Source organism: Pseudophryne corroboree, chromosome 4 (genome assembly GCF_028390025.1).
Source record: "Pseudophryne corroboree isolate aPseCor3 chromosome 4, aPseCor3.hap2, whole genome shotgun sequence".
NCBI classification, from domain to species: domain Eukaryota; kingdom Metazoa; phylum Chordata; class Amphibia; order Anura; family Myobatrachidae; genus Pseudophryne; species Pseudophryne corroboree.
In genome coordinates this window covers 613,162,244-613,174,811 of record NC_086447.1, presented here as the reverse complement: position 1 = coordinate 613,174,811, position 12,568 = coordinate 613,162,244, and the positions used below count along the sequence as shown (strand labels likewise).

Sequence of the window (12,568 nt, the reverse complement as noted above, 5' to 3'; positions counted from 1 at the left end):
TGACCTGGCTCCTCCCTCTATATCCCTCCCCAGACTCAGTTTAGAAAATGTGCCCTGCGAGATGGAGGCACTCGGGGGAGCTTTTAGAGTTTCTCTGAAAAGACTTAATGTTAGGTTTTTTATTTTGGGGAGATCTGCTGGCTACAGACTCCCTGCTTCGTGGGAAAGAGGGGAGAGCAGTCTAGACCCACTTCTAATGAGTTTCAGGGCTCTGCTGCTGCTGACAGGATGCCTTCAGCTCCTGAGGGGAGATGAACGCCAGGCTCTCCTGGATGCTCGCTCCCACAGCTTGCCGTCCCCCTTCTTCAAGCCAGAAGTCAGAAGACAGGTGAGTATGTGAGGAAAAGACATCTTCTCTTCAACAAAGACGGCATATAGAGGTACCGCGCAACGTGATTTGCTCAGTGCGCGCTAGGCTCCCGGACTGTACACACCGCTGGGTGCAGGGCGCTGGGGGGGGGGCGCGGCGCCCTGGGGAGCTAACAATACCTCATAAATAAGGCTGGCATATCTGTACAGTGCCCTGGCACTGCCCGCAAACCCCCGCCAGGATAAACATGTAAAATAAGCGAGAAGAAGAACGCCATGTTGGGGGCGGGGCTTCTTCCTCCAGACTCACTCGGCGCCATTTCCTCCTCCAAGCAGCAGCGCTGGTCCTTCCTCACAGCAGCAAGTACCAGGGGCTATAAAACGAGGGGGGGCAGATTATTTACATACATATTATAGCGCTGCAGCTTTGTGACACTTGAGGGTGTTTTTCAGACCTGCACTTTGGCGCTGGGGTGTGAGCTGGCTCCTTTCCTTTTGTTCCCTCACAGGCTTTCTTTTGGGTGCTGTTAGGGAGACAACATGTCCGAGGCAGAGTTTTCCTCTCAGGGGGATAATTTATTTGGGACACCAAATGTTTTGGGGGTCCTGCTGACTGCTGATTGGTTAACTGCTTTAAATGCTAATGTTACTCTATTAAATCAAAAGTTTACTGAATCTGACTCTCAACTGCAGATTTGGAAGAGATCAGTAGATGACGCTTTATTACAAGGGTCACTAAAACGTGGTGTTGACCAATTAGATGACACAGATACCGACACGGAGTCTGATACCGGTGCCGATTTTGCTGATTCTAGATTAGATCCTAAATTGGCTAAGAGTATTCAATATATGATTGTTGCTGTCAAAGACATATTACGTATTGACGAGGACCCCTTTACACCAGAAACGAGAGTCCTTATTTACAAAGAAAAGAGACGCTCGGTTTCTTTTCCTCCTTGTTTTGAACTAAATGACCTTTTTATTGGCGTTTGGAAAACACCTGATAAGAAATTTCTCATTCCTAATAGGATCAAGGTGGCATACCCCTTTCCCGCAGCAGATAGGGATAAGTGGGAAATACCACCCACAGTAGACAAAGCCCTAGCACGCTTGTCTAAACAGGTAGCGCTCCCTGCGGCTCAGTCGACGACTCTTAAGGAGCCGGCTGATCGTAAGCAGGAGGCTACTTTAAAAGCTATTTTTACTACCACGGGGACGCAGCTTAGACCGCTTATTGTGTCAGCGTGGGTTAGTAGCGCCATTGAAAAATGGTCTGAAAGTTTATCTGCGGATTTAGATACTCTGGATAGGGATAACATCCTAGTGACGCGGCTGCATACTTGAAAGAGGCTGCAAGAGATGCTGGCCTCCTGGGGGCTAAGGCTAATGCTATGTCAATTGCGGCTAGGTGTGCACTATGGACTCATCAATGGAATGCTGACGCTGATTCCAAGAAAAATATGGAGTCCCTTCCCTTTAAGGGTGGGGAACTGTTTGGTGACGGCCTTACTGATTTAGTATCAGCGGCCACAGCGGGTAAATCTACTTATTTACCTAATGCTCCTAATGCAGAAGAAACCGCACTATCAAATGCAGTCCTTTCGGCCCAATAAATATAGAAAAGGCCGAGGTAACTTCTTCGTCGCTATCAGAGGTAGAGGAAGGGGCAAGAGAACTTCGGCCTCCTCGAGTTCACAAGAGCAGAAGTCCTCCCCGGCTTTGGCCAAATCCACCGCATGACGCCGAGTCTCCCTTACAGGAGACCGCACCGGTGGGGGCACGTCTAAGGCTTTTCAGTCAGGTTTGGGTTCGCTCGGACCTGGACCCTCGGGTGTTACAAATTGTGACCCAAGGGTTCAAACTGGAATTCCAAGACGTTCCCCCTCGCCGTTTTTTTCAAATCACCCATACCAGTTTCGCTTCCAGACAGAGTTCTAGTCTGTGGAGCAATACAAACATTATGTCAAAATCAGGTTGTGATCCCGGTCCCCCGGGCACGACAAAGGGAAGGGTTTTATTCAAGCCTATTTGTAGTGCCGAAGCCGGATGACTCGGTACGACCAATCCTCAATCTAAAATCTCTAAATTTGTTCCTGAAGAAATTCAAATTCAAGATGGAGTCTCTCCGAGCGGTGATCTCCAGCCTGGAGGAGGGGGAATTCATGGTGTCTTTGGACATAAAGGATGCCTACCTTCATGTTCCCATTTATCCCCCTCATCAGAGTTATCTCCGGTTTGCAATCCAGGATACTCCTTACCAATTTCAGACGTTGCCATTTGGCCTGGCCACGGCTCCGAGGATTTTCACGAAAGTCATGGTAGAAATGATGGTTCTCCTCAGAAAAAGAGGAGTTACAATTATCCCGTACTTGGACGATCTCTTGATAAAGGCGAGGTCCAAGGAAAAACTGGTACAGGACATTGCACTGTCTCTGTCGCTTCTACAACAGCACGGCTGGCTCTTGAACCTGCCGAAATCACACTTAATTCCAACAACCCGGTTGGCATTTTTGGGTATGATTCTGGACACGGTCCAGCTGAGAGTGTTCCTCCCTCCGGAGAAAGCACTGGAAATTCAGAGTTTGGTAAAACTCATTCTGAAACCACCAACTGTCTCCATTCATCAATGCATTCGATTGCTGGGGAAGATGGTGGCGGCATACGAGGCCCTCCAATTCGGGAGGTTCCATGCCAGAGTGTTTCAGTGGGACCTGTTGGACAAATGGTCCGGATCCCACCTTAATATGCACCGGAGGATAGTTCTATCCCCCAACACCAGAATCTCACTCCTGTGGTGGCTACACAGCTCTCACCTCTTAGAAGGACGCAGATTCGGGATCCAAGACTGGATCCTAGTGACCACGGATGCAAGTCTCCGGGGTTGGGGAGCAGTCACACAAGGGGTGACCTTCCAAGGAAGATGGTCAAGTCAGGAAACTCTTCTTCACATAAACGTGCTGGAGTTGAGGGCCATTTACAACGGCCTTCTACAAGCGGAGCATCTTCTTCGAAACCGGCCTGTCCTGATCCAATCGGACAATGTGACAGCAGTAGCGTACATAAACCGCCAAGGCGGCACAAAGAGCAGAGCAACAATGGCAGAAGCCACAAGGATTCTTCGCTGGGCAGAGACTCGGGTAAGCGCTCTGTCGGCAATTTTCCTTCCGGGAGTGGACAACTGGGAAGCAGACTTCCTCAGCAGACACGATCTATATCCAGGAGAGTGGAGCCTCCATCAGGAGGTCTTCTCCCTACTAACAAATACAACAAAAAACTACTAAAGTATTGTTCCCGGTCCAGGGACCCTCAGGCGGCGGCAGTGGATACACTGACGTCACCTTGGGTGTATCCGTCGGTGTACGTTTTCCCTCCGCTTCCTCTCATTCCAAAGGTTTTGAGAATCCTAAGAAAATCACAGATTCCAGCGCTCCTTGTAGTTCCAGACTGGCCAAGGAGAATTTGGTACCTGGATCTTCAGGAGTTGTTAGTCGAAGATCCATGGCCTCTTCCTCTTCGCGAGGATCTGCTGCGGCAGGGGCTGTTCGTCTATCAAGTCTTACAGCGGCTACGTTTGACGGCATGACGGTTGAACGCCAGATTTTAGCCGTAAGAGTATTCCCGATGAAGTCATCCCCACTCTTATCCTTGCTAGGAAGGGTGTGACGTCGAAACACTATCACCGTATTTGGAGGAAATATATTTCCTGGTGCGAGTCCAATAAAGCTCGAGTGGAGAAGTTTGTCCTTGGACGTTTTCTCCATTTTCTACAAAATGGAGTGGATGCGGGCCTTAAATTAGGCTCCATAAAGTGCAGATTTCTGCTTTGTCAATTTTCTTTCAGAAACAATTGGCCTCACTTCCTGAGGTGCAGACCTTTGTAAAAGGGGTCCTGCACATCCAACCTCCCACCTTGGGATCTTAATGTGGTTTTGACATTCCTAAAATCACATTGGTTTGAACCTTTAAGTAAAGTGGAGTTGAAATTCCTCACTTGGAAGGTTGTCATTTTGTCAGCATTGGTATCCGCAAGGCGAGTGTCTGAATTGGCGGCCTTGTCTCACAAGAGCCCTTATTTGATCTTCCATGAAGAAAGGGCAGAATTGAGAACTCAGCAACAATTTCTGCCAAAGGTGGTTTCCTCTTTTCATATTAACCAACCTATTGTGGTGCCAGTGGCTTAAAGTCTCTGGATGTCGTCAGAGCTTTGAAAATTTACGTTGTCAGAACGGCTCCAGTTAGAAAAACAGTCTCTGTTTGTGCTATATGCTCCCAATAAACTTGGGTATCCTGCTTCCAAGCAGACCATTGCCCGTTGGATATGTCACACGATTCAGCAGGCTCATTCCACGGCAAGTTTGCCGTTACCTAAATCAGTAAAAGTCCATTCCACTAGGAAGGTGGACTCGTCCTGGGCGGCTGCCCGGGGTGTCTCGGCATTACAACTTTGTCGAGCTGCTACTTGGTCGGGGTCAAACACGTTTGCTAAGTTTTACAAGTTTGATACCTTGGCCGATGAAGACCTAAAGTTTAGTCAATCGGTGCTGCAGAGTCATCCGCACTCTCCCGCCCGTTATAGAGCTTTGGTATAATCCCATGGTTCTTTTGGTGTCCCCAACATCCTCAAGGACGTAATAGAAAACAGGATTTTAATACCTACCGGTAAATCCTTTACTATAAATCCGTAGAGGATGTTGGGCGCCCGTCCCAGTGCGTACTTTATCTGCAGTTTAGTTCTGGTTACACACAGGTTGTGTTATGGTTTCTTCAGCTTGTTGCTGAATTTTGTTCATGTCTGTTGGCATGTGTTCAGTTGAATGCCATGTTATTCGGCATGTTTATGGCGTGAGCTGTTATGATACTCACCTTGTTGTTAATTCCTTTCCTCAAAATGTCCATCTCTCCGGGCACAGTTCCAAACTGAGTCTGGGGAGGGATATAGAGGGAGGAGCCAGGTCACGCCCCCTTTGAAAGTCTTAAAGTGCCCATGTCTCCTGCGGATCAGTCTATATCCCATGGTTCTTTTGGTGTCCCCAACATCCTCTACGGACTTATAGAAAAGGATTTACAGGTAGATATTAAAATCCTGTTTTGGCATTCTATTAAGAGGAATCTGGTGCAGTAGCTTAAAGGTAATAATTATGGCAGAATTACATCACTCTGGACATGACAGATGTGATGTCGCAGTCCCATAAGTGTCCACAAGCCACACCCCTTTTACACAATATATTTTTTTTGTCAAGGAAACCACCAATTAACAGTCCAATACCAAAACATGTTGCAGACCCTGAGGGTGTATCACTGATCCTATATACTTGCCGCCAGCGTATACAATTCATCCTTTTTTTCCTCTAGCATCAATAAGGGATATTGGGGAGACTTAGTATGATGGGTATAGACAGGGTCCAAAGGAGCCTGTGCGCTTTAAATTTCTTCACTGGGTGTGCTGTCTCCTCCCCTCCCACAGGCAGTTTAGAAAAAAGTGCCCTCAGGAGAGGATGCACATCTCTGCAGCTCCAGAGAGTTTTCTTCAGTTTCTTTTAAACTTTTTTTATTTTCGGTATGCTGTTTGGGCAACAGCATACCTGCACCGTGGGAGTTAGGGGGGGGGGGGGGGGGGGGGCAGTCACCGGCCTTGCGAAGTGTCAGAGCCGCTTCCCCGCTGCAGGACCACCGTCCTGAGAGATTGTTCAGCGGGGCACTGCGCCTTAGCTGTCGCAATCATAGAACGCCGCACACCCCTAACAGATGCCTGAAGGTGGCGACAGTGGTGAGTACAAACCGGGGGCCCCACTAGGGACCCTCCTGGGGGAGGGCCCGCTAGAGCCCCCTGTGTACACTGGCTAGCGATGGCTTAAACTAGCACCTGTGTGATGTTTTTAAGCACTTTGGGAGACATTGCCAGTTTAAGAAGCTATAGCTCCTGCACCATTGGGGGTGACAAAGCTACCTCAGAGCGGGACCAGCGGCATTTTGGCGCCTTCCTCTGCTTACTGCAGCAGCAGGCACACACAGTTCCTCCTGCCACTCAGAAAACTGGTACAGGGTGTAGCAAAGGGGGAGAGCCGCTATTGTACACAATCTGTGTCCCATACAAGACAGAAATCATTAGTGCACTGTGATATAATAAGCTGACAGCCTCACTGGGGCTGTGTAGCTGGGTTTTGCTGGTCTCTCTCTGTATGATTCCCTCTCACGTACAGTAAGGGCAGGATTGATACATTTTACTGTCTGTGTGTATGTGCATGTCATTGTGATTTACTGTGAATATGGGTAAACACAAACTATGCAGTGTGTGCCCCACCAGATTCTCTCCCTTATCATCTGATTCTGGTTCATGTGAACAATGCAGCCAGTCTTCACAACTCAGTGAGGGGTCTGGGGGAGAGGGCCAAGAGCACTCCTGGCTAGGGGCCCTTAAGAATATGATGTCTGATATGTCATCACAACTCACTGCTAATGTTCAGAAAACTCAACTAGTACAACAGGCTGTTGCAGACTTAGCTGCTATGATGACTTAGCTGCTATGTTGCAGACTTAGCTGCTATGCAGATGATACACCCCCCCCCCCCCCCTGCCTTACTATCTGATTCAGATGAGGATATACAGAAGGATGGGGATGACTTAGATCCCATTAGTGGGGATTACGCTTCTGCTCCGGGTATTGAACCCCTCATTCTGGCTATACGGGATGTGTTAAAACTCCCTCTAGAGGACGCTGCGTCACAGCAGTCGTTTTTCTTTATACATAACAAGCCTAATGTCACTTTCCATGATTCTGCAGAGTTAGATGACCTATTTAAGTTAGCCCGGAAAAATCCAGACAAGAAATACCAAGTGTCAAAAAGATTTGCTCCTGAAGGTAGGAAATTCTGGGAAGAACCCCGGGAGTTGACGTATCAGTCTCTCGACTGTCAAAAAAGGTGGTGCTTCCTGCCCCGGGCTCCTTTACCAGAAAGGACCCCGGGGACAGAAAAATAGAGACTACACTAAAGTCTATCTACACAGCAGCAGGTGTATCGCAAAGGCCGGTCATAGCGGGTTGCTGGATGACCCATGCCATTCACACATGGGCTTCTAAAATCAGGAGGGCCTCTCCGAGGATATGCCTCTGGTCACTACTGTGACTCTCCTGAAGCACATTCAGGATGCTGCACGGGTCCTGTGTGACTCGCTCAAGGAGAAGGCAGTATTAATGCTAGGACTTCTGCCATTGCAGTGTCGGCACGCAGGGCCTTGCGGTGGCGTCAGTGGATAGCGGACGCAGAATCCAAGCGTAGTGTGGAATCTCTCCCCTTTTCTGGGGAATAGCTTTTTGGGGTTGAGTTGGATACGTGGATTTCCAAAGTCACTGCAGGGAAATCCATGTTTCTCCCCTCTGGGGCCCTGCCAGCTTGGCGTTCCTACTTGGGCTTTCTGTTCAGTCCTTTCGGTCTAACAGATTTCGATCTAGGGCCAGAGGTGCCCCCAATGCGTCTAGAGGCACCAGAGGTAAAACAAGAAGATCTGCAAACACCGGTTCTCAGTAACAGAGCACAAGTTCTGCTTCCACTAAGTCCTCAGCATGACGGTGCCCACCCACCCCGAGGTGATCTCGAGGTGGGAGCATGACTGCTTTATTTCAGCCATGTCTGGGAGGTTTCCAGCTAGGATACCTGGGTCAAGGACCTAATTTCTCAGGGCTACAAGCTGAAGGTTTTCAATTTCAAAATGGAATCCTTGAGCAGTGATTGCAGGCCTGGAAGAACAAGAATTCATGGTTACCTTGGATATCAAGGTCGCCTACCTTCATATTCCAATTTGACCACCTCATCAGGCTTATCTGAGGTTTGCCCTACTGGGCGATCACTACCAGTTCCAGGCGCTGCCCTTCGGCCTGTCCACAGCTCCGAGGGTAAAGGTAATGGTGGAGATGATGTTCCAGCTCCAGGGGGTCAATGTTGTCCCTTACCTGGATGATCTTCTGATAAAAGCAAGATCCAGGGAGCTTTTATTGTTCCATATAGACCACACTATTCAACTTCTGTCACACTATGGGTGGATTCTCAATTTACAGAATTCCCACCTGGAGCCAACTCAGCGGCTCCTGTTCCTGGGTATGTTGCTGGATACTGTTGCCCAGAAGGTATTCCTCCTGGAGGACAAAGCGAGAACACTTCAGGAGATAGTCCGCATGGTGCTCTGACCTGCTCGAGTATCCATCCATCTTTGCATAAGATTGTTGGTGAAGATGGTTGCCTCATACGAGGTGATCCAATATGGGGGGTTCAATTCCAGAACATTTCAGTTGGATCTCCTGAGCAAGTGGTCGGATCACATCTACAGATGCACCAGATGATACGGCTGTCACCTCAGGCCAGGATTTCCCTCCTGTGGTGGCTACAGTCCTCCAATCTCCTGGAAGGCCAGAGTTTCGGGATTCAGGATTGGATCCTACTCACGACGGATGCGAGTCTGAGAGGATGGGGAGCTGTCACCCAAGGGGCTCAATTCCAGGGCAGGTGGTCAGCCCACAAAGCCCTCCTTCCGATCAACATTCTGGAAATTTGGGCGATCTACAATGCTCTGCTTCAGGCCTCTCCTTTGCTCAAGGATTACGTGATCCAAGTACGCCACAGCAGCAATCGGCAAGGAGGGACAAAAAGCAGAGCCTGAATGCGAGAGGTGTCAAAGATACTCCTCTGGGCAGAAAGAAATGCAAGAGCAATGTCAACAATCTTCATTCCAGGAGTGGACAACTGGACAGCGGACTTCCTGAGTCGTCACAATCTCCACCCGGGGGAGTGGGGGCTCCACCATTAGGTGTTTCAGCAGATCATTAACCGGTGGGGCTGCCCACAAATAGACTTGATGGCTTCTCGACTCAACAAGAAGCTTCACTGGTATTGCTCACGAGCCAGGGACCCTCAGGCGACTGCAGTAGATGCACTGACGTCGCCTTTGCCTTACCTGCTGGTCTACCTGTTTCCTCCAATTCTGTTGCTCTCAAGGGTGCTCAAGCGAATCAGAAATTGGGGAGCCCAGGCAATTCTGATTGCCCTGGATTGGCCTTGGAGGGCGTGGTACGCGGATTTTCTGGACATGTCCGTCGAAGACACTTGGCCTCTACCACTAAGAAGAGATGTTCTTCAACAGGGGCCGTTCGTCGACCCGGACTTACGGCGACTTCATTTGACGGCATGGAGGTTGAGCAGAACATCCTAGCTCACAAGGGCCTTTCCCAGAAGGTTATTCAGGTTGGTTATTCATGGTTCAGGCCCGGAAACCTGTGACGTCAAAACACTATCATCATATCTGGAGAAGATACGTCTCTTGGTGCATGGAACGCACGTATCCGCCTGCAGAGTTCCACTTGGGACGTTTCTTATGTTTCCTGCAGGCTGGTGTGGATAAGGGCTTACATCTGGGTTCCATTATGGTCCAAATTACAGCTCTCTCAATTTTCTTTCAGAAGAAATTGCCAGAAGTTCAGACTTTCTTGCAAGGGGTGCTCCACATACAACATCCTTTTGTGCCGCCTACGGCACCCTGGGATTTGAATGTGGTGTTGGAATTTCTACAGTCCTCCTGGTTTGAACCTCTGATGATGGTTGAAGATGGTACCTCACGTGGAAGACGGTGATGTTACTGGCCCTGGCTTCTGCTAGACGTGTATCAGAGTTGGGGGCCTTATCGTGTAAAAGTCTGTACTTGGTCTTTTACGAGGAGAGAGCGGAGCTCAGGACTAGGCAGCAGTACCTTGAATCAGCCTATTGTGGTTCCGTCCAGTTCTGACACTTAAGCTCCTTCGAAGGCATTGGATGCTGTGCGAGCCTTGAAGATCTATGTCAAGTGAACGGCTCGGATCAGAAAGACGGATTCCTTGTTCATGCTCTATGATGCACAGAAAAAGGGTTGCCCTGCTTAAAACCAGTCCATTGCTCGTTGGCTTAGGCTTACTATCCAACAGGCCTATGTGTCGGCAGCCTTACCTGTTCCTAAGTCTCTGGAGGTCCACTCTACAAGATCAGTGGGCTCTTATTGGGCGGCTGCCCATGGAGTCTCGGCCTTGCAACTATGCCAAGCTGCTACCTGGTCGGAGAAGAACACTTTTGTTAAGTTCTGCAAGTTTGATACCCTGGCCAAAGAGGATACCCAGTTTGGTCAGGCGGTGCTGCAGCAGTCTCCGCACGTTCTGGAAGCTTTGGAACGTCCCCATCGTACTAAGTCTCCCCAATATCCCTTATGGATGCTAGAGAAAATAGAATTTTTATTACCTACCGGTAAATCCTTTTCTAGTAGTCCATAAGGGATATTGGGCGCCCTCCTCAGTGCGTTGACTTTTCTGCAGGTTCTCTTTTATATGGTTACCTGTTCAGCTGCTGTTGTGACCAGCCGTTGCTGGTTGTTATATGTTAGTGGTGTGCTGGTATATAAATCTCACCACTCTTTGTTGTCATGTTCCTTCTCTCATATATGTCCTTTATCCTTCTGGCACTGTTTTACCTATAACTGCCTGTAGGAGGAGTCATAGAGGGAAGGACACACACCCAGTGAAGAAATTTAAAAGAAACTGAAGAAAACTCTCTGGAGCTGCAGAGATGTGCATCCTCTCCTGAGGGCACTTTTTTCTAAACTGCCTGTGGGAGGGGAGGAGCCAGCACACCCAGTGAAGAAATTTAAAGTGCACTGGCTCCTTTGGACCCTGTCTGTACCCATCGTACTAAGTCTCCCCAATATCCCTTATGGACTATGAGAAAAGGATTTACCGGTAGGTAATTAAAATCCTTTTTTTTGGGTGGGTTACCAAAATCTGTAATATATGGGGAATATTTATGGGAATAAGTAGTGCAGACAGTCTGTTGCTGCAAAACTGACTTGTGCATCATATTAAAAATAAACCCTTATAAATGATTTTGCCTAAGTTTTACTTTTTGCTGTATATATTTATAGCAATGTCTATTAATACGTTTGTAAATAACATTGTATGCAGCAGAGCATTGTACAACATAAAGCACAGGTAGTTTAATAACTGCATAAAGTAACTAACTTGTATTCCACAGAGTCTCAGTTGAAAGATAATCCTGCCTTTTCAATGCTGAATGACTCGGATGACGATGTGATATACGGGTAAGACCAGCTCTTTAAATCGAGACCTTACTACCCATGTGATTAAAATCATAACTTTAATTTGTTCACCATTGTAATTGGTCAGACTGGGGGAAATCTGGGCAAGTAGTTGGTGCCGCATGTTAAAGTGGTCACAATCTTCATTTTTCTTTGAACTGTAGTTGCGGACATGAGTAATGATGAACTGGATGGTTTTGTTTGTATTATTATAGATATGTTGCTATAACAGTCAAATGCTCAGCTGTGCACATCACGGAGAATTACAGGAGAACATTGGCCACTTTACTGCTAACCCAAGCAGGGAGTGTAATTTAAAATGAGCGTTGATGTATTAGCAATCTGTTGCTATGACTTTTTCCGCTCTGTTCCGACGTGCCATCAGAACAGCAAGGAAAACTTATAATGGCAGTAGATTGCTGCTAGCATCATGGATAATTGAATTACTCCTTTTGTATGGAACAGGAAGTTATAGGGGCATGGACATATTGGCTATTGTTACTAGTAAGCTTGGCCACAGCATTACACTTATGAACATGTCATACATTTGTAATTAGCTTTATTCTTGCTGCTATTTGCTTTTATAAGCATTAATAATTAGAAATTCAATCTTCAAGTTTCAAATGTAAACTAGCAGTTATTGTCTGAATGTATTTAGCTCAACACTTTTTTTAAATATATATATATATATATATATATATATGTATGTATGTGTATATATATATATATATATATATATATATAATATAGAACTGGTAAGGTTGGCACTCTATCAACTCCACAACTGCCCTGGTGCCCTCCTAGAATCCAATGTATAGCAAAAACCGTTCTTGTTAGGGATGGGTATGCATCCGTCCAATCCCAATGTAAAAAGAACAGGCGGCACTCCAGGGTCTAGGTGAAAAACATTCAGTGTATTGAAGAAAAAATCAATGGAAAATATGGCACATTGCGCCAACGTTTCAGCGCCGCGCAGGGCGCTTTTTTCAAGGTTTGTTTTGCAGCACCTGCACATAGCCTTGAAAAAAGCGCCCTGCGCGGCGCTGAAACGTTGGCGCAATGTGCCATATTTTCCATTGATTTTTTCTTCAATACACTGAATGTTTTTCACCTAGACCCTGGAGTGCCGCCTGTTCTTTTTACATTGGGATTGGAC

At 47.5% G+C, this 12,568-nt stretch overlaps 1 protein-coding gene across 4 annotated transcripts in view; it reads left to right on the top strand.

Annotated features, from left to right (window-relative positions):
- Positions 1-12,568, top strand: part of TMEM181 (transmembrane protein 181) — a 236,698-nt gene that overhangs the window by 201,795 nt on the left and 22,335 nt on the right. For all 4 annotated transcript variants that reach the window (XM_063917643.1, XM_063917644.1, XM_063917645.1 and 1 more), the window contains one exon: positions 11,349-11,415. In XM_063917643.1, coding sequence (XP_063773713.1) covers positions 11,349-11,415 — 67 coding nt within the window. The remainder of the gene's footprint in view (positions 1-11,348; positions 11,416-12,568) is intronic.